Genomic DNA, 19,340 nt, shown 5'->3' with positions numbered 1-19,340 from the left:
ATGTCATTAAGAGAATATTTCCCCGTTAGAGTAGTTGGGGGTGTCTGTTCCACTTTCCAAAATTCCCAGTTTATTGCACACCTCTGGTGGCTTCTCCAAGCTCCTTAATCTCGCCATGTAAATCTCTGAATGAATGAAGAGCCATCATCAAATTTCATGTCCCTGAAGCTGGCCGCAAACTGCCTCCTAACGGGAGCCGGGGTAAGTCAGCTCCAGTGAGGTCTGATGTGTGTCAGAACCTTCTAGATGAGCTATGGCCCTCTAGGAAAAGAGCGAGCCAGGGTTGGTAGGTTCAGAGTTAAATGGGCACCCGGGAAGTTCTGGGATATGGAGCCCTAAGCAGTCCTCGGGTTCGTGAAAACTCAGTTGTAGCTTCTGGTTATAATGTAGACTTTGATTGGTTCTTTCAGTTCCTTGAGCCCCATCCTCATTAAAGCGGGGTGCAGGGGTCTGTCCCCAGCCCCTAACTGGAGCTGAAGAATGCTTTGGGCTAGTCTGTGCTCACAGAAACCAGACTCTGAGTGAGGAACGCGGAATTCTAATGCTGGACTTGTGGTTTTTGCCTGGAAAGCATCCCTTTGCTCATGAAATATTTGTTCCTGTCTTGTAGTTTAGCGGCATCTTTGGGGGCTGTGAGAGGACCGCATAGTCTGGAAGGTTAACCAAATTTTTTCTGAAGACCATAAAGTTTTGGAAGGAGCTGCTGGGTGATTATTTACTATCCATTTATCAACTCTTTCCAGCCCTGGCTGAGAGCGCGACTTCAGGAGGAAATGAAGGCGGCTTTGCTTGGGCTGATGGTTCCCCTTTTCCTGGATACAAATGTCTGTCATATGCAACTGGCCACAGTCTTGATCTTCAGCAAGAGCATGACTGTCCCCATGACAGCTGCTTCCTGAGGTCTCTGAGCAGCCAGTGACCAAATCCAGTGAATGGTCCCTGGAAGAGGGGTCTCCCTGCCCCCTTTCACTGAATCTGTCCACCACTGGACCACCTTGCCCTGCCGTCCCCATGACAGCTGCTTCCTGAGGTCTCTGAGCAGCCAGTGACCAAATCCAGTGAATGGTCCCTGGAAGAGGGGTCTCCCTGCCCCCTTTCACTGAATCTGGCCACCACTGGGCCACCTTGCCCTGCCTGTCCCCTGGTCCTGCCCTTCCTTTGGACCAAGTCCTTCTGGTGACTTCGTTCTCCCTCTCCCAGGCAGCGCCCAGATGTTGCTCCAAGGCCATGCTGGTCTTCCTCATCATAGATGCTTTTTTCCTGCATAACTTTATCTGTAAACCCAATTCAACAGCTCCCAGCTTGAGTGTTCTTGCCAGGGTTATCTAAACCTCTTTTTCCAACAGTGATCTCAAGTTTCCCCTGTCTGCAGTCACACGTGTTTTCTTCCCTACCACTTTACCTCCTGAGCGATCTGTCCTGCGTTTGTATCTACTGATGGTGCTATTGCCTTCCTGGCATTCCAGCCCAGCAGCGGGCAGCATCCTCCAGTTCCCCGTCTTCATATGCCTGCTTTTGGTTAATTGTCTTGTCTTTCCCCTGGAGAAGCACGTCTGGTCCATTACACTTCTGGGGTCCTGACAAGGGGTGGAAAATGCAGACACCTTTTCTCTTGAGCCCGTCCAGATTGCTAGTGGTCACCTGGGTGGCAGAATTAAGGAAAGAGTGTTGCAATTGTTTAGTGATGCCTACCTCGGGTACCAGAGGAGGAGGAGGGCCCACGTACTGGGTATGCATCATCTCTGATCCAGAGCTTCCTCTGAGCTCCCTGCCTCTGTCCTCACTCTCTATAATCCCACTTTCCACAGGGTCACCAGTCCTCTATCTAAAATACATCTGGTCAGGGCACTGCTTTGTGTAACAAGGGACCAAGCCATCATGATTGATGACATCGATGATCAACCCCTTCACTTGACATTCAAGCATTTTCCCAATGAGGAATTTGTTGCTTTTTTCTTGTTATTCTCAGCAAACCTCTTACCTAAACTCTCCAGCATGCCCTATTTCTTGTCTCTCAGGCCCTCGACCATGCTCTTCCCTCTGCCTGCAGTGCCTTTCCCTGCCCTGTGGGACTGGTCGGCCTCTGTCCTTCCACAGGAGTCCATTCAGCACCTCTCCTGGGAAGAGTTCCCACCTGCAGAGCTGCCTCCCACCTTCCTAGTGCCTGAACACAGGCACTGGGATTTGCCAAAATCAATGAAAATGAACGATCTCTTTAGGGACTGTGTCTCCTTTGACCTCATACGCTGTTTCACCAAAATTGTTGACATGGAAACAGTCAGATGTGGAACTAAAGCTGAACGTGCCTACCCTCTGACCAGAAATCCTGCTTCAAGACATTTACCCAGTGGACATGTGTTCACCAAAAGCCGTGTACAAGAGTACACACTGCAGCATAGTTTGTAATGGCTCAAACTGGAAACTCCCCAAATGACCATAAAAAATGAATTGTGTCCTATTCATACGATAGGGTTCTAGACAGCAGTGGGAATGCATGGACCACTGGTACACAGAACCACATGAGTGAGGCTGATGAAGGCTGCAGATGCAGAAGAGAACACATTTGTGATTCCGTAGTCAGGTGCCATGGAGGCAAAGAGAGTCCGTGGTGTTGGGTGTTAGGAAGGCGGTCAGTCTTAGGGAGGAGGGACTGGTGTTTGCGAGGGGCCCCGACTGGGATGACTTTGGAGCTGGTAATAAATGTTTTGTGTCCTGCTCTGGGTGTATTCACGTTGTGGAAATTCATCACACTTCATGAACGCTTGTCTGTGTGCCTTACTGTGTGTATGTTATCAACAGAGCAGTTTACTTAAAGACCAGAAAGGAATTGTGTGAAGAGTAATGTGTTCAATGCAGAAGATTCATGAGACCCTGCTAAGCATCAGGCTCTGCAGGGCATGGGATCCAGAGCTGAGACCGTCCTGGGCCCTGTTCTTACAGAGCTCAGTCAAGGGGGACGTCTTACATTTGGGAATGATCCAAGTCTGAAGAAAGCGGTTTTCACGGTGAACGGTCACCTGGAGAGAACGCAGCTACCTGGGAGTGTTTGCTGCCTCTCCATTTCCACGTTTGGGTGTGTACAATTGGGCTTGTGTGTGTTTTGCTCAGAACTGCCGTGGTTGCACGTGGCAGCAACCTGATTAGAGTTAGCTTAAAGGGGACTTCTTTGAAGGATCTCAACATAACTCATAGATTGGAAGAGCTAAAACCCCAAACTTCAGGAAGGGCAGGGACTGCCAGACCAAGGGATCAACCAGGCAGGTCTCCCTCCTCAGTTCCAACCTCAGTCCTCCGTGCCTGGAAGCTTCTTTCTCACAGACCAGCCTTCCCTACAGGGCGCTGGCAAGGGGCTTCCCAGAGCACCGGATTACATCCTTAGCGATTGAGGCAGGGAGAGCAAACAGGGGCTCTTTCATATCAGGTTCCAATAAAAATAAAAGAAGACCCATGTGTGGCCAAGGTTAAGGCTGGCTTCCTCCCACCTCTCAACTGGGAGAAGAGGGTTATGGAACAAGATGGTGGCTCCCTTGGAATCCCCCGGCTCATCTGGGACAGTGATGATGGACTGACGGGGGATGGGGAGGGGGAGATATGGGCGTGGCTTCTACTTGTGCTTTGCAGTGAGTCATGCCCCAACTTTGCTCATCCCGATGAGCTGTGCCCAGCACAAAATGATCTCCCAGGCAGCAAGAGAAACATTATGTCTTCTGTTCCTGTTTTCTCATGTTTGTAACAATTTATTTTGTTCATTTAGTTTTGTGTATTATTGTGTACAACTGTACATATGCATATGCTTGGGTTCATAACCCCTAACTTTTAGGATGTTAAATACTGTCCCACAAAGCACGGCTCTGAATACTGATGGTAATGTTTAGGCATGTGCTGCCGTTTGCAAGTCTACACAGCAGGTTGTCAGTTTCTTTGGTTGTGGCCCTCCCTTTGAATAAGAGAATTCCAACTTAGTGAGGGGTTTGCCTGAATATTTCTCATAACTGTAGGTGGGAGGAAGAACCTCAGCTGTTAGGGAGAGGCAAGGTACTCTTGAGTGATGCTGGGGGCAGGTCTCATCTGGTATAGAAGTCTTCCCTGACATGGCAGAGGATCATGAAGGGGGCACCCAGGTTGGCAGCTTTTTGTTTCTACCTGCCTCTAACCCATTATTGACAACCTTCAGCCCGGAATTCCCCCCTCTCAGGGCCAGTTTTGGGGCTATTTCAGGTTTTGGTAAAAGAAGGACACTGGACATGTCTTTGGGACAGTGATGGGGCTGTTTGCTGTCAGGATGGTGTTTTCCAGAATCCATTTTCTTTGGACTTATCTTTTGGTCTTGGGGATTTGAACCCTTTTAATTTTTGAAGATGAAAGTCCTTTGTTAATGCCTATGAGCTCCCTCAGCCTTTGGGGTGCTAGGATGCAACTGGAGGCAGAGAGAGAAAAAGCTGGACTCCCAGGCTCTGGGCTTCCTTAGGAGGGTTTTCCCTGTGGGGATGGGAGATGTCAACTGTAGACATTTAATTTAAAACTAAGTCCTGGGTAATCAACTACATATGGTAACTTAAGAAGGAAGTATGAAGACATATTTTCTCCTGAAAAATACATGCAAGCTTCTACCTCCTTTAGCACTAACAATTCAATTGTCTTGACACTTGAGTTGAAATGGTGTAGATTTCACACTGCGGAGTGGCTTCCCTAGAAAAGGGAAACCTTGGAAAGATGAGATTTGGAATTTGGTTTGAACTTTGAATTATTCACTGCTTATTTGTGTGTGTGTGTGTGTCTGTGTGTGTGTGTGCACGCGCGCGTGTGTGTACTTCATGACTTCTTTCTTTGGTAATGCATATAAAATTATTTTCAGAAGATGTGACGATGTGAATTTCAGGGAGAATAGAGTAACATTGTGGTTCCTGCTTCTCATAGTCTCCAATTAATTAATGAAGGAAATCCTCTCAGAAAGCCCACAGATGTTTGCAAGAAATTTAGTTCCTCACTTTATCCCTGAGTTTCTTTTTAGAAAAGAAATCTTGTAACCCTGGTACCCTAACAGTTAAGATACAGTTTATATTATGTATTAAAAACGGTTGTACCTGCAGCTGTTACAACAAACCTTCTATTTGTAATTATGTATCAGTGTTTCCTTTTTTCATTGGGCGTGACTCTAATGATTGTACCTGTGTTTATGTCATGCTTATTCAAACAAATCTTTATTGTTCGGTCTATTGCACTTTTTTTTTTTTTTGCAAATGTAATCACAAGTGCAGTGTGTAGATGCCCACAGCACATGTTGCTTTTTCTGCATTGATTGTCTTCTTCCGGCTCATTGTTTTAGAGGCCCTGTAACACTGACGGACTCAGATGGCTCACCTGTGGCTTTCTCCTGTGAGCAAATGGCTTATTTCTGTGATCTTTCCAATAACTCCATGAAAAAGGGCCACTGTGATTATCCACTGGGAGAGGGGAACACAGGGGATTAAGCAGCTTGGGGAAGGTCACACAGCTGGTAAGTGGCACAGCTAAGATGAAACTCAGGCCACCTGGCTCTAGAGAGTGTGAAGATCATGAGGGTTGAGCTTTGGAGTTCAGCTGCTCACCTGACTTTTGACCTTCTACAAGTGACCTGGCTCCCTGAGCCTCAGTTTCCTCACTTGTAAAATGGGGATCAATCCTGCCTCATGGGGTTCCATCAGATGATGGCAAAAAGTGCTCAGGGCGGGGCTGACAGAGTAAGCACTCAGCAAACATGCGCTTTGCACTTCTGGGCTCTCCAGCCATCCTCATTGGTAAACCAGATGTTCCCCAGCCCCCTTCTCTGCTCAGGCTGATGGTGTCTCTGCCAGTGGGGCTGTTCTGAAGCCAGGTTCATCCAGCACTGGGGGCAGGGAACTGAGGTTTTCTGGGGACCCACCGTGTTCAAGACGCTGGACTTGGCCCCTGTGCATGATTGCGGGAGCAGCCCTCTCTCCTGAAAGTTGAAGCATGGTGCACCGCAAGGGCTCTTCCTGGCCTGCGGAGGTCTGACTGTGCTGCGGTGGAGAACAGAGATAGCTGGAACAAGACTTCATCTGTGCTTCACCTCTCCCGGTTCCCTGGAGAAAGCACTTGAGAAGCCATGAATCGTCCGGAGACTGTGCTACCTCCTTCATGGGGCCGGCCTGGCCTCTTCCACCTCTCTCCTATAATGTTCTCTCTTAAAAACCTCTCAGGGCCGGGTGTGGTGGCTCACGCCTGTAATCCCAGCACTTTGGGAGGCCAAGGTGGGCGGATCACCTGAGGTCAGGAGTTCAAGACCAGCCTGACCAACATGGTGAAACCCCATATCTACTAAAAGTACAAAAATTAGCCGGGTGTGGTGGCACACACTTGTAATCCCAGCTACTTGGGAGGCTGAGGCAGGAGAATCGCTTGAACTTGGGAGGCGGAGGTTGTGGTGAGCCAAGATCGTGCCATGGCACACCAGCCTGGGCAACAAGAGCAAAACTCCATCTCAAAAAACAAAAAAACCAAAAACCTCTCAGATGCAGTGCATTAGGAATGGCTTCCAGGGTGACTAATGCTGCACAAGCACAATCTCACTTCTGGGCGTGAAGCACGTGTCCTATGATGCTCATAGCAGCACTGCTTTCAGAGCCCCAATCTGGACGCTCCCCAAATGCCCATGAACTATAGAATGCTACATGAATTGTGCTCTAGTACAATTATGGACTATCATACAGCCGTGAGGATGAACGAACATGCACGATGACATGGATGAAAAGCTGGTAAATGAAAGAAGCCAGGTGCAAAAGATGATATATTGTATGAGGCCCTTCAGAGAATGTTCAAAATCAGGTGAAGCTAACCTATGGTTTGAGAAGTCCAGGGAGGGAGAGGGAGTTGGTAATGTTCTTTTTCTTGACCTGGGAGGAATCTCCATGACTGGGTTAACTTTGGTTTACGCACGTTACATGCTACATGTATGCAACAGTGCAGTTAGAAAGTTCTAGCAAACACACAGAGGACCGCCCCTTGCAAACCTGTTCATGCAGCAGCTGAGATGCACGGTGGTTCAGGACTCTGGTTTGGACAGGACCTGGGCTTGAATCCCAGCTGTCTGGCCCTGGGGAGGCCACTGGACTCCTCCTGGGTCTCAGGTGCATGCCCCACCCACATGTGCAGTACCATACCCACCTCCTAGGGCTGCTTACCTCTTAGGGCTGGCGTGAGGGTTGACTGAGCTGGAAAGGTGACAGAGGACTGGCCCGGGGCATTCCCACGGTGACATAGTCAGGCCCTTTGCCCCGCCTTCCCACTTGGGGTCACCTCCCTAGGCTCACTTGGTAAAGTGGCTGTCCTTTGTAGAGGCTCCTGCCTTCTCTGGAAATAAAAGTGGGGGATTGGTGACATCCCGGTGGCCTTGTCTCGCATTCATCCGGCCTGTCCCATAGATGGGATCTGGAGAGAAGGGTTCCTTGTGGGCATGAGAGGTGTGTTTTGACAAGGAGAGCTGTCATCTGGAGGGACCCTGGAACGGTTTCTGGAGAGCCCTTCCCTCCTGCCAGCTCTCCATATACGGCCCAGGATTCCAGCAGCTGCAGTTCAGAGGTTGTCTTCCCAAGGTCTCTCCAAAGACAGGAACAGTCCTGTGCCCAGCCAGAGCCCCCAGCCTCAGGGACTTCATCTGCCCCTTCTTCCTGATAGGGAACAGCCTCAGTGGGTTCCCCCGTGCTCCCTGCCCTCATCCCGCTCTCTTTTTGGACTATTGTTAAGGTTTAAACCAGATCGTTTTTAATGGAGCCGCTCAGCAAGGGTCTTGCGGCAGCCAGTTCTGTGAACCTCCTCCTCAAGGGAGTTCCCGTCCTGCTGTCCCGCTTGGAGCCAGGCAGCCATAACCCAGCCTGAGAGCTGAAGGTTGCTGATCGCATTTCTCCTTTCTTCTGACCAATCTGGTGGCCAAACTGGGTCTGCTCTTTCTCCCTCTCCCTCTCCAGTTCCCCACCTCCAGACAGGAAGTGGAGATGGGCTGTGTTTTCCAGCAGATGAAAGGTGTCTTCTGCAGGTTCTTCCCACTGGCCTGAGCGTGATCATTCTGCCCCTTCTAGCCCTCCGTGGCTCCCAGTGTCATCCCTGCTCCATTTTGGTCCAGAGAGGGCATGAGCCACAGGAGCCACAGGTCCCCACCCGGAAACACCATTCCTGGGCTTTCATCCTGGTGCTTATCATCTATGAAATGGACATGACATCTTAGTCTAATATCGCTGCCAGGAGAAGTGAGAAGAGCGGAGGCCTCTTTCCTTATTTTGTCCTGAAGTCATTTCCAACCTGTCCCCACACCCCCCGCACTCTGCCATTCACCCCTTTTACTGCTGTTAGTCTACTGCTGTGGTTGTAAACCTTGGCTCCTCATTAGAAATATCTGGGGATGCTTTAAAAAGATATGGATTTCCTTGGTTCAGGAGCGGGTAGGAGCAGCTGCATGCTGGAGCCCACTGCGTGCTTCTCTTCCCATCCATGTTCAGTGGCCTCACGTTGGGAGCTTGAAATCTGCCAGGATGGTGGTATTTACACCGTGGCATCAGCAGATGCTTCATATCAGGTCCCAGAGAGCCGGTTGTTAAATGTTTACCAGCCCACACCTGGGCCAGGACATCAATATTTTCTAAAAGCTTCCACAGTGATTTTCATGTGCATTCAGGCTGAGAACCCCTGGTCCTAGAGATGTCCCATACTACGCACAGTAAGATTTATGCTTACCAACAGTAGCTAACAGTTATCCAGCCCTAGCAGATGTGAAACTATTTGTGTGAATTAGATCATTCATCCCTGACCACAACCCATGAAGGAGGATTGTGATCCCCATTTTTAGAAGATGAAATTGGGGTCCATAGAGGTTTTCTGTTATCTTCTCCAGGGCCACTGTGTTGATAGTGGCTGAGGCCAGATTCCAACCCAGGCCTCAGCCACTGGGACCTGAGTCTGGCCAGGACCTCTTGGATGGCTGTGGTTAGCGCCTTACTTTTCCCAGCAGGTTGGACACAGAGTCATGCTCTTGTCATTCAAGATGACCGTGGGGACCATGGGGTCTGAGCCCGTGACCCTCCAGTCTGCAGTGTGTCGGTGCAGAAGGAGCGGTTGTCTCTGGGGTCACTGGCAGTGGGCACGCCTCCATCTAGCTTAGGCAAGATGCTTGGACTTGCAGCTGGAGTGAAGCCCAGACACTAACGAGCTGTTGGTGCCGATGTGTGTTCTCTTCCCCTTCCAGTGGAACATGACAAGGAATTCTTCCACCCGCGCTACCACCACCGGGAGTTCCGGTTTGATCTTTCCAAGATCCCAGAAGGGGAAGCTGTGACAGCAGCCGAATTCCGGATTTACAAGGACTACATCCGGGAACGCTTCGACAATGAGACGTTCCGGATCAGCGTTTATCAGGTGCTCCAGGAGCACTTGGGCAGGTGGGTGCTGTATGGGTACCTGGGAGGGGTGCTGAGTTCCCTCTGGGGGCAGAGGAAGAAGGGGGTGACAGCCAGAGGATGGGTCAGATCGGCGCAACCATGTGCCAGCCCCTGTACCAGCTATCTCTTCTAATGAATGTGGATGGTGTATGTCACTTTCTTAAGGCAATGACTGACAAAGAATTCAGGAGTAGTAGAAGGCCAGGGAGGCTGGGGATGTGTGGTGCCATGCGGGTATTTAAAGGCAGTCTGGATCTGGCTGGGTGCTAAGGGACATAGAAGAAAAGGGGAAGGGAAAGAAACGTTTGCGAAGGGCTACCTCTTTCCCATTCATCACTCTGAAACCCAGTGCATGACATCAGGCAACCAATTAAAATGGCCATCTAAAATAAAACATTAGGGGAAGGAAAAAACTCAAATCAAAAAATAAACAGAGAACTCATAGCCTTCCAAGAATCACCAGGTCAGAAACCAAACGTGTGTTGAAAGTCTTTAATTTATCAAGATCCATTAATTTCAAGGTCTTGTGAGAGGTAAGGAAGCTAAGAAAAAGGGCTGGAACGTTTAGCAGGTGCATTCTATTCATATAGTCCTGAGGCGGAAATGACCAAGGTCCTATTTCTCAGTGGCTGGGTTGCTGGACGCCTCAGGCTGTCAGACGTCTAGTGTCCCCACTGGGGTGCCATGGCAGGGAAATTAACGGAAGGAAGGTGGTGTGGGCACCTCCTTGTGATGTGCAGGCCTAGTATCTTCAGCTAGAAAGGGGACTTGTTACCGCAGACAGGGACAGGAGAACCATTACAGCCACGTTTGCCAAGCACTGCTATTTGGGGGTTCATCTAAGTACCAAGAAAACAAAACTGTTCTTGAGTGTTCCAGTGTTTTGCACTCGTTATCTCGTTTCATATTCACAATAGCCTTCGGAAGTGGTGACTCATCTGCGAAATGGGGAGAACTGAAGTGACCTGAAGCCAAAGAATGAGGCCACCCAGAGAGAATGTGGCCACATTAGGATGTGAGCCCAGGCTTGCAAAGCTGGAGCCCATGCTTATGAAACATATTTCTTTCAAAAATTTGTTTTTAGACCAGGTGCAGTAGCTTATGCCTATAATCCCAGCACTTTGGGAGGCCAAGGCAGGTGGATCACTTGAGGTCAGGAGTTCGAGACCAGCCTGGCCAACATGGTGAAACCCTGTCTCTAATAAAAATATAAAAAATAGCCAGGCGTAGTGGCGTGTGCCTGTAATTCCAGCTACTCAAGAGGCTGAGGCAGGAGAATTGCTTGAACCTGGGAGGAGAAGGTTGCCATGAGCCAAGATTGGGTTACTACACTCCAGCCTGGGCGACAGAGCAAGAGTCTGTCTCAAAAAAAAAAAAAATGTTTTTGAGTAGGCAAGATATATTCATGGTATACGATCAAAAAGAAAGAAAAGAAACCGTAGTGAAAATGAAGGCTCCCAGGCCCCTTCCCTGAGGCAGTCCCTGCTGCCAGTTTCTTGAGTCTCCTGAAATCAGCAAATGTATCTGTGCATTGCTGTTTTCACCTGTTGAACCCTGAGGTGCACTCACTCCTGCCCCTGGCTTTCATCGTCGGATGATGAACCTGGCAGCTTTTCCCAGTGGTTCAGACGGGGTGCCCTTGTCTTCTGAGTCCCCTCACTGTTCCATGCATGGGTTGTGCTGTGTTTCATGCGTGTACGCTGGCTCCTCTGTCCTATGAGGGATGGTGCCGCAGGGCGGGTATCTTTGCTGACACACCTGTTCATGTCTATCAGTCAGATAAAGTTCTAGAGATAGAATTGTGGGGTCAGAGGGCCCACACATGGGTAGCTTTGGTAGACATTGCTGGGCAGCTCTCTTGGGAGGTGGCATTGACGTCCACTCCCAGCAGCCAGGGAGCTCCTTGTTTAGGATGAAACCATGGCCTCTGTGTCCAGGCTGTTTTCTGGATTTGCCACCCAGCTCCTGCTTCGTGGGCACCTGGTCCCATCATGGTCTGAGGTGCCTCTGCTGTCTTGCCTGAGATCCATGGGGCGGCTCCTGAGGCCTGCGGGGGTGGACAGCAGGCCTGAAGCTCTGTGTTTCGAGGAGGGACGGGCGTTCCAGGCATCCTCCCAGCCAGGCTGCCGGCAACAAGCAACTCGGGCTTCAGGGTGCTCATTCTAGTGCTGGGGTCCTTCTCCGGGGGCTTCTGGCCTGCTGGGCGACTCAGCCCCCACAGCACGGTACCTGCTGTGTGCCCTGCCTGAGGGCATCAACCGGAAGGAACTGGACATGAGTCTCTGCCCTGTGGGAACTCCCGTTCCAGCAGAGGAGAGGACATGGCAGGTGGGAGCCATGAGTGAGGAAGGGGTGGGCTGAGAAGCAGGGGGAGGAAGGATGGAGCTGCTTTCTTTAGGTTTCTACATGTTCTTCCTGTGTCTCCTGAAGCAAAGCCTCCATTCTTCAGAAGTTAAATGGTTAAATTAAAAAATATTATTTATTCATTGTCTGGACAGGTTGTTTTTGAATCTAGAACCAAGACACCCCTATTATGTAGTTCCCCAGCTATTAAGAGCATGGGTTCAAATCCTGCCACCAGGTACCTGTGTGGCCTTGGGAAAGAGTCAACTCTCAGAGCCTCAGTTTTCTCCTCTGTAAAATGGGGATAATAATTGAATCTCCCTTCCAGAGTTGTGCTGTGGATGAAAGAGGGTAACATCCTTACAACTGTGGCTCACACACAGCAGGTGCTCAATACATGGTCACCTGCGTTAGTAGCATCGTCATCGCAGCAGCAGGTGGAGGAAGACCTCCTTAGGAAGCCCAGGTGGTGGCTCTGCCTTCCCATGTGTGTCCACTGTGCTGATTCCCCTCATTCTGCTGTCTTCCAATGGGGACAAAGAGCATTTGAAAATGCTCTTCGAATCCTCCATGCTTCTGCAGTTCACCTGTTCAGAGATGGGGCTCTTTGCATGTCCCCAACCTGGGGCCGCACGACTTCTTCCAGCCGAAGGTCTCCTGCCTTCCTCAGCCCAGAGGAGCCCAGACCCTGCCCCGCGGCTCCCGCCCGCCGTGTGGCTGCCTCGTTCTCTGTGCCGCCAGCCGCCCAGCTGTGCAGGGCTGGGACATCTGACGAGCTGTGCCTGAGCTCCAGGAAAAGCCCGGGGGTGCTGGGGATTAGCTGGCTTTGGGTCAGCCTCAGCGTCTCTCCCCTTGTGGGAGTCACTTTCCACTGAGTCCTCTTGATCTCTTGGAATCCAGATTAAATTCCGATAATGAGCTGAACTGGAGGCCTTCCACAGCCCTGTGGCCCTGCTTAACGCGCGGCCCCAGACAGCTGGAAAGGCATGTTGGAGCCGCCCTTGGCGGGCTGTGGAGTGAGTGGGGGCTCAGAGGCAGGTCTGGGGACAGTGACCTTGGCTCCAGAGGCCTTGCAGGGGCGAGAGGGGGCTGCTGAAGGATCGGAGTCTTCTCCTCATTTTCTGAACCCCAGGCCTGGGGCCAGGCCAGCTGGGGACTGGCTTCTAGGAGCTGGACTTGTTCCTCCTGTCCCCATTGATGTGGACTTTGGTTCCAGCTGAAGCTGAGGATATCTGTGGTCGGGTCGTGCTGGTTACCCTGTTTCTGCTGTGGAGCTGGGACCTGGCGCCTTCCATCCCAGCCTTCCCCGTCTCTCCCCAAGTGCATCCCAGACTTGCCCCCTCCGCAGTGCTGCCCAACATGTAGGCGACACACTTCTGCTTTGGGAGCTGGCCTCTGAGCACCCGCCGGGAGGCCAAGGCCAGCCAGGGCAACAGAATCTGCTCCGAGGGAGTCGGCCGCCACCAAGGTCGAGATGATGTCGGCAGCTGGCTGAAAATGTCCCTGGGTTCATCTCAGCGACGTTGGCTGCCAGGAGGGTGACTTCAGCGTGGACTCCAGGGCCAAGATTTGGATCAGCTGCAGCCTGAGTCACTCTGAGGAAGAGGGAGCTGCCCCCCGCCTGTCCCCACCATGTGGGATGGATTGGCAGAGGAGGCCTGGACTTAGCTCCCTGGGTCCCTTTAGTCCAGGCAGGGGCTCCTGCCCTCGACCAGCCCTGAGATGGGGGCCCTGAGTTTCTGTCTTTCTGAGAAGCTCCCAGGGGATACCCTGATGATTTTGGTCCACAGACCTGAGAAGGCAGATAGAGCTGGATGAGGAAGGAGGAATGCTGCAGCCCCCTCCCAGGGTGGCCCGTCGCTAGTGGGCCGTGGGTTTCTTGGCCAGTCCTTCCCTGGGGACCCTGGGGTGGTGGTGACTTATTATGTGCAGATTTAGGACTTGGGAGCAAGAGTCTGGGTAGGGTTTGCCCTGCCGTTAGGCCCCACGAGCATGTTTGGGCAGAGAGCCATGTCACATTCCGAGCGCATCCCCACCCCTGTGGCCGAGGCTTCTTGTTGCGTGGGGCATACTGTTTGTGACTGTGCTGGACACTTCAGCTTTGTTTCATGCCTTGGAAAGGTTCCTGTGAAGACGTGTCATCCCCATTTTACAGGTGCAGAGCCTGGCTTCTAGGTGGGAAGCAGCACAGCTACAAAGTGGCAGAGGCGGGACTCGAACCCCAGCTCTTAGATTGCAGTGCCCACCGTCTTAGCCATGACCGTGTGATTCCCACAGTGCTGATTTCCTCACCTGGGGCTCAGATGGGTCCACTGATGGGTCCTGAGCTGGTGTTCAGCCTTGGCTGTGCATTAGAATCACAGAGGATTTTAAAACTCCTGATCGGTGGGGGTTGCTTTGGTGTGCTTTAAAAGCTCCCAGGTTGATTCCCTGTGTGCTGGGGTGTGAACAGGTGGTTAAGAGCTCTGTAATTTCTCACCCGTGAGCTGTCTTACATGTCCAAGAGATGGAAGAAAAGAGATTTCTTTTCTTTTCTTTTCTTTTTTTGAGATGGAATCTCACTCTGTCACTCAGGCTGGAATACAATGGAGAGATCTCGGCTCACTGTAACCTCCGCCTCCCAGGTTCAAGTGATTCTCCTGCCTCAGCCTCCCAAGTAGCGGGATCACAGGTGTGTGCCACCACTCCTGGCTAATTGTTTTATTTTTAGTAGAGACAGGGTTTCACCACGATGGCCTTCTCCGACACGTTCCATGTTCCCTTCAGCTTGGTCTCTCAGAGAAGACTGTTTTTCTTCCTACAAGACTGAGCCCAAAGTGTAGTCCAGACCATAATTGTCAGTCTCAATCGCACAGGAAAGGGACTGGCTAAGGGTGAAGATTTCTTTGAACTCTGGCTCAAGAAGCTTCTGCAAGCTTCTGGAAGCCTCTGGAGCTTCTTGCTGCTTCAGAAGAAGGCTACGTGCCTTTTTTCTCGTCTCCTGGCTTCTACCCCTTCCCGCTACACCTCAGCCCCAGGGCATGAGCTCTGGTTTTGAGCTGCCTTCTCAGGATGTACCGGTTCAGCTTCCCAAGTAGCCTCTTCAGAGGGCAAGGAGGATTCCTTCTGGCTGCTGGGAACTTCCAGGATGTCCTGGTAGGTCAGAGGAGGGCAGCCCTCGTCAAGGAGCCTTGGCATTTTTTGCTCACAGCCCGTTTCTTTGGGCCCCACTCCAGAACCCAGCCTGAAGCTGCCTGAGCGGGAGTGGCAGGCCCTTCATGCCTCTGGTTCCCCATGGGGTCCTCTCATGGATCTGCAGGATCCCTCTGGAAAAAGCCACCCTGCTGGGCAGAGACAGCAAACCACTGTGTTCAATCCAATTAATGCCGGAGACACGGCTGGCATGCCCCGCTCAGCCTCAGGGGCCAGATGCCCGCTGGCTTCCCGTCCTGTGGTCTGAGGCCATCTGGTGGGCCTTGGTGGCTTTTTTGATCTCTGGCCCTGTTATTTCTTCCCATAATTCATCCCAAGCCTGGCTACATGGGGAGAATAGAGGTGGTGGCCGGATTTGCTGAGTGTTTGCCGCGGGCGGGGGGCCTGAGCAAGTGGCCCGCATTTTCCCTGATTCCCCATAGGTGTTACGTCATGTGCAGTGAAGCCTAGCGGGTGTCCCTGCGAGGTGGGCAGTCCTCCCATCTTGTAGACCACCTGTGGGAAAGGTCTGCTCCCTTTACATTTCCATCAATTTAGCTGAGTCCACAATGCGATCTTGGAGCCACCTCTCACCCATGACGCTTGTCTATACTGGGAGGAGGGATGGCTGCCTTTGTGAACAGTCATGATGACAAAAGCTAATTGCATGCAATGGGGACTCTTTACTACTTCCCACAACAACCCCCCATGGAGGCACCCTTATCCCTGCCCACCCCTTTCTTTTTTTTAGAGATAGAGATAGGCAGGGTCTTGCTCTTTTGCTCTGCTGGAGTGCAGTGGAGTGATCACAGCTCACCGTAGCCTCCACCTCCCGGGTTCGAGCGATCCTCCCACCCAAGCCTCTCAAGTAGCTGGGACCACAGGCACACACCACCATGCCTGGCCAGTTTTTCACTTTTGTAGAGATGAGGTCTCACTATGCTGTCCAGGCTGATCTAAAACTCCTGGCCTGAAGTCATTCGCTTGTCTTGGCCTCCCCGAGAGCTGTGATTACAGGCATGAGCCGCCGTGCCTGGTCCTACACCCTTTTTCACAGGCAAGGAAATGAAGGCACAATCCTGGGCTGGGGATTAAGGATGAGAGGCTTGCATCTTTCCCCAGTCACATGTTTTTCTTCCTTGGCTGATGGATACACTTTTTTCTTTCTCCTCATGGCAGTCCAGTCCTGTAAATTGGGTAATGGTGGGGCAAATCGTATTTTCCACACAAGGAAACTGAGTCAGAGAAGACCAGTGACCTGCCCAGCCTATCCCAGCCATGTAGTGAGGCTTTGCAGATGCACTGGGAGCCGCCTCCCTTCCACCACTCGGAAGTTGCATGGACTTGGAGAGCATTGGACCCTTGCCGAGTCGCGTGGGGACGCATAGTAAGGTCTGAGTGAGATGCGAGTGGGGCCCAACAGAGACAGCAATGGGCACTCCACAAGGGCAGGAGTTTGCTCCCTGTGGTATCCATTTTGCTTAGAGCCTGGTGCATAGTAGGCGCTCAGTAAGACACTGAATGCATGAAAGGATGAAAGCATGACCTGGGCTCCCCTTTGAGGATGTGGGCTTCCTGAGTTCCCAGGCTGCATGGTCTGGTCCTGTGTGCCTGAGCCATGCACCACAGATACCTGCTGGATGAGCGAGTGCCGGCCAGCATCTTTGCCCTGGGGCTGGTCCGTCCTAGCAAATGCTCCACCATGCTTTCCCTTCCAACGCTGAAACTCGAGAGTGCCTTGCTTGCAATCTTTCTTCAGCATCTGAGCCTGATTTCCAAAAAGTGAAAATTGCCTGTAATTATGATACGTTTTGATCCTATGGATGTTCCCTGCGATGATTATAAGTACGTTATTTAGAGCTGCGTGCCAGTGTGTGCCCAAGGGTAGGTCGGTTCTTGTTTGCAAATAGGGGAGGCATCAGCATGTGTGCCGCAGCCTGGAGTTCTTTACGCTGGAATGCATGAGGGGAGAACGGGCTTTCGTGGAGGTAGCTCCCTGGATAACTTGATCTGGCACTTTGATTCCAAAAGCACTTCATGCTTGGCCCCGGGCCTCTGCAAGCCTGCAGAATGTATTAACATCCAAATGTATTCACATCTGTGTTTCACATCAGGATCTGTAATTGCTTTAGCTTTTTTGGCAGGAGACAAAGAGAATTAATATTTTTCAATTTGGTCATAAGCACAGTCATCTGTAGCTGGGAAGAAAAGTGTCTGCTCAAATATTAACTCTAAGGATGGGGAATACAGGCGTACCCGGAAGATGATGTTGTAAAGGAGACAGCCACAGTTAATGAAGCTAGTTCAAGTTCAGACTGGAAGTAGGCATGTGGATAAATACTCAAGGTTCTTCCAAACCCTGCTGCTTCTTTTGCCTTCCTATTGCCACCTCTGTCGGTGCCATATTCTTCCTTTTCCTCAACAATGCCCATGGCTTTCCATTTTGTCACCCCAAGAATGGAAGAAGGAAAGCTGACACCTGGCCTTGCATTCCAGCACACATGCCACCCTTCTCCTCCCGGGACCAAGGCAGGCATTGCTAATGGATCCCAGACTTTCCTTTCCCTGGATCCTTAGTACGGGCCTCTAAATAAGGCAGCCATTGGCAATTGAGTGAAGCTGCCATCAAGTGAAACCTGTTGACCACTGGTTTCAGGTTGGGTTTCTCCGAAGCTGACCCTCAGCTGAGGATTGTGTGGCTGTGAGAGTAAAGGATTAGAAAATGCTTCCAGGAAAGGCCTGTAGGAGCATCGGGCGGTGGGACTGGGAGGTGGGGAGGCCAGGTAAGGGAGCGGTGCAGCACAGAGTGCCCGAAGGGTGACTGGCTCACTCCTCCTGCTAGAGGTTCTGGAGACAAAGTTGCATCCTCACCCTAGTCCCATCAAGAGAGCAGAAGTCTTTATACCTTGTCATTTGAGGCAGGGTTTCCATTTCCCAGCCTCCGCAATAGTGACCATTGAGGGTGGCTCATCCTCTGGGGTAAGGGCGCTCCTGGGCATTGTAGGGGGTTCAGCAGCAGCCTTGGCTTCCGCCCACCAGATGCCAATGACATCCCCACACTCAGCTGTGAAACCAAAAATGTCACCAGACATTTTCAGTGTCCCATCTTTAAAGGGCTCCTAACTAGGCCCTGGAGAAGAGTTAGGAAACGGAGACGGGGCAGAATGGCCCTGATTGAGAAGCACGGGTGGGGGGCGGGACGTGCCGTGCCTCCGGGCGACACAGCCGAAGCTGAACACACTTAAGTGGGAAGTCCCTTGCCCACCCTGTGTTCCCACCTTCCCCTTCACCTGCTCACTGTTGCCTACACTAAACACTGGCTGTGCAGCGCCTCGCACACATCTGTCTGGGGTGCTGCTCAAACCCAGCTGTTGTCGGAACCTCCTGGAAATATATTGGAAGAGAAAAAGACAGGTTCCTATGTTTAACCCCAACTAGTCAGGTGTAGGGGTTAGGAGTTTTCATTATTAATGTTTAAAAACAAGCTCCCAGGACTGGCCGTGTCACTTTCGTGGCCCAGTGCAAAATGAAAACATGGGGCCACCTGACAAAACTGTATAAAGGATTTCAAGACAGCAACAGCAGAGCATGAAACTGAGTGCAGATACTTCTGTGTGCTGGGCCCTGTGTGACTGCGAGGGTCACATGCCCGTGAAGCCGGTCCCGGCCTTGCCATCTCTCTGGATGTAGATGTCTGTTCATACCTGTGTTGACAGATGTCTTTATACAGATATCTTTCAGCCCCAGCCTCATCACCAGCTGTCTCCTGTACACACAAACATGTGGAAACACACAGATCCACAGAAACACACAGACACAGACACAGCACACAGAAGCACACCCAGTTTCCCCTATTTTAACACCTTACGTCAATAGGGCACATTTTTCATCATCAAGGGCCCAGCATCTGCATTTTTATTAAGGAAAGTCAGTCATTTATTCCGGACCCCTTTGCTTTGACTTCTTGTCCTTCTGTCCTGTCCAGGATGCCACCTGCCCTCAGTGGCCATGTCCCCTGGGGCTCCTCCTGCCCGTGTGTCTCTCTGGCTTTGCTTGTTTCTGAGGGTGACAGTCATCCAGTGTTTGCAGGGAGTCGATGCAGAGTCCTCTCCCACTATTTCTGGGTCTACCTCAGCTCCACCTGTTTTAAAATTCAACCCCAGTCCTTGCACTCTGGCTGTGGCTCGATGTCTTCTGGGCTTGGGTGGCCTGGGTCACAGCCACACGGGGTCCCCAGACTGGAGTCCTTGTAACCCTTGGGCTTTCAGCTATGGCAACCCCAGTGCCTAGCATGGAGTACTCCACATGGCTCCGCTTCTTGAGTGGACACTAGACTAAAAGAGCCTTCCTGGGGTAAGGGTTCTTTGTCTCCTCGCTCTTCCCCAGGGCCTAGTTAGG

The 19,340-nt window shown here is 51.4% G+C and overlaps 1 protein-coding gene across 1 annotated transcript in view; it reads left to right on the top strand.

The window, feature by feature from the left end:
- Positions 1–19,340, top strand: part of BMP7 (bone morphogenetic protein 7) — a 94,550-nt gene that overhangs the window by 26,156 nt on the left and 49,054 nt on the right. Inside the window, exon 2 of the mRNA XM_012467506.2 lies at positions 9,236–9,428. Within this exon, the coding sequence (XP_012322929.1) occupies positions 9,236–9,428 (193 nt within the window). The remainder of the gene's footprint in view (positions 1–9,235; positions 9,429–19,340) is intronic.

This window comes from Aotus nancymaae, unplaced genomic scaffold (assembly GCF_030222135.1).
Source record: "Aotus nancymaae isolate 86718 unplaced genomic scaffold, 86718_ANA_hifiasm-v0.15.2.pri h1tg000029l, whole genome shotgun sequence".
Lineage (NCBI taxonomy): Eukaryota > Metazoa > Chordata > Mammalia > Primates > Aotidae > Aotus > Aotus nancymaae.
Note: the sequence above shows the minus strand (reverse complement) of the source record. Positions and strands in the feature narration are given on the sequence as shown.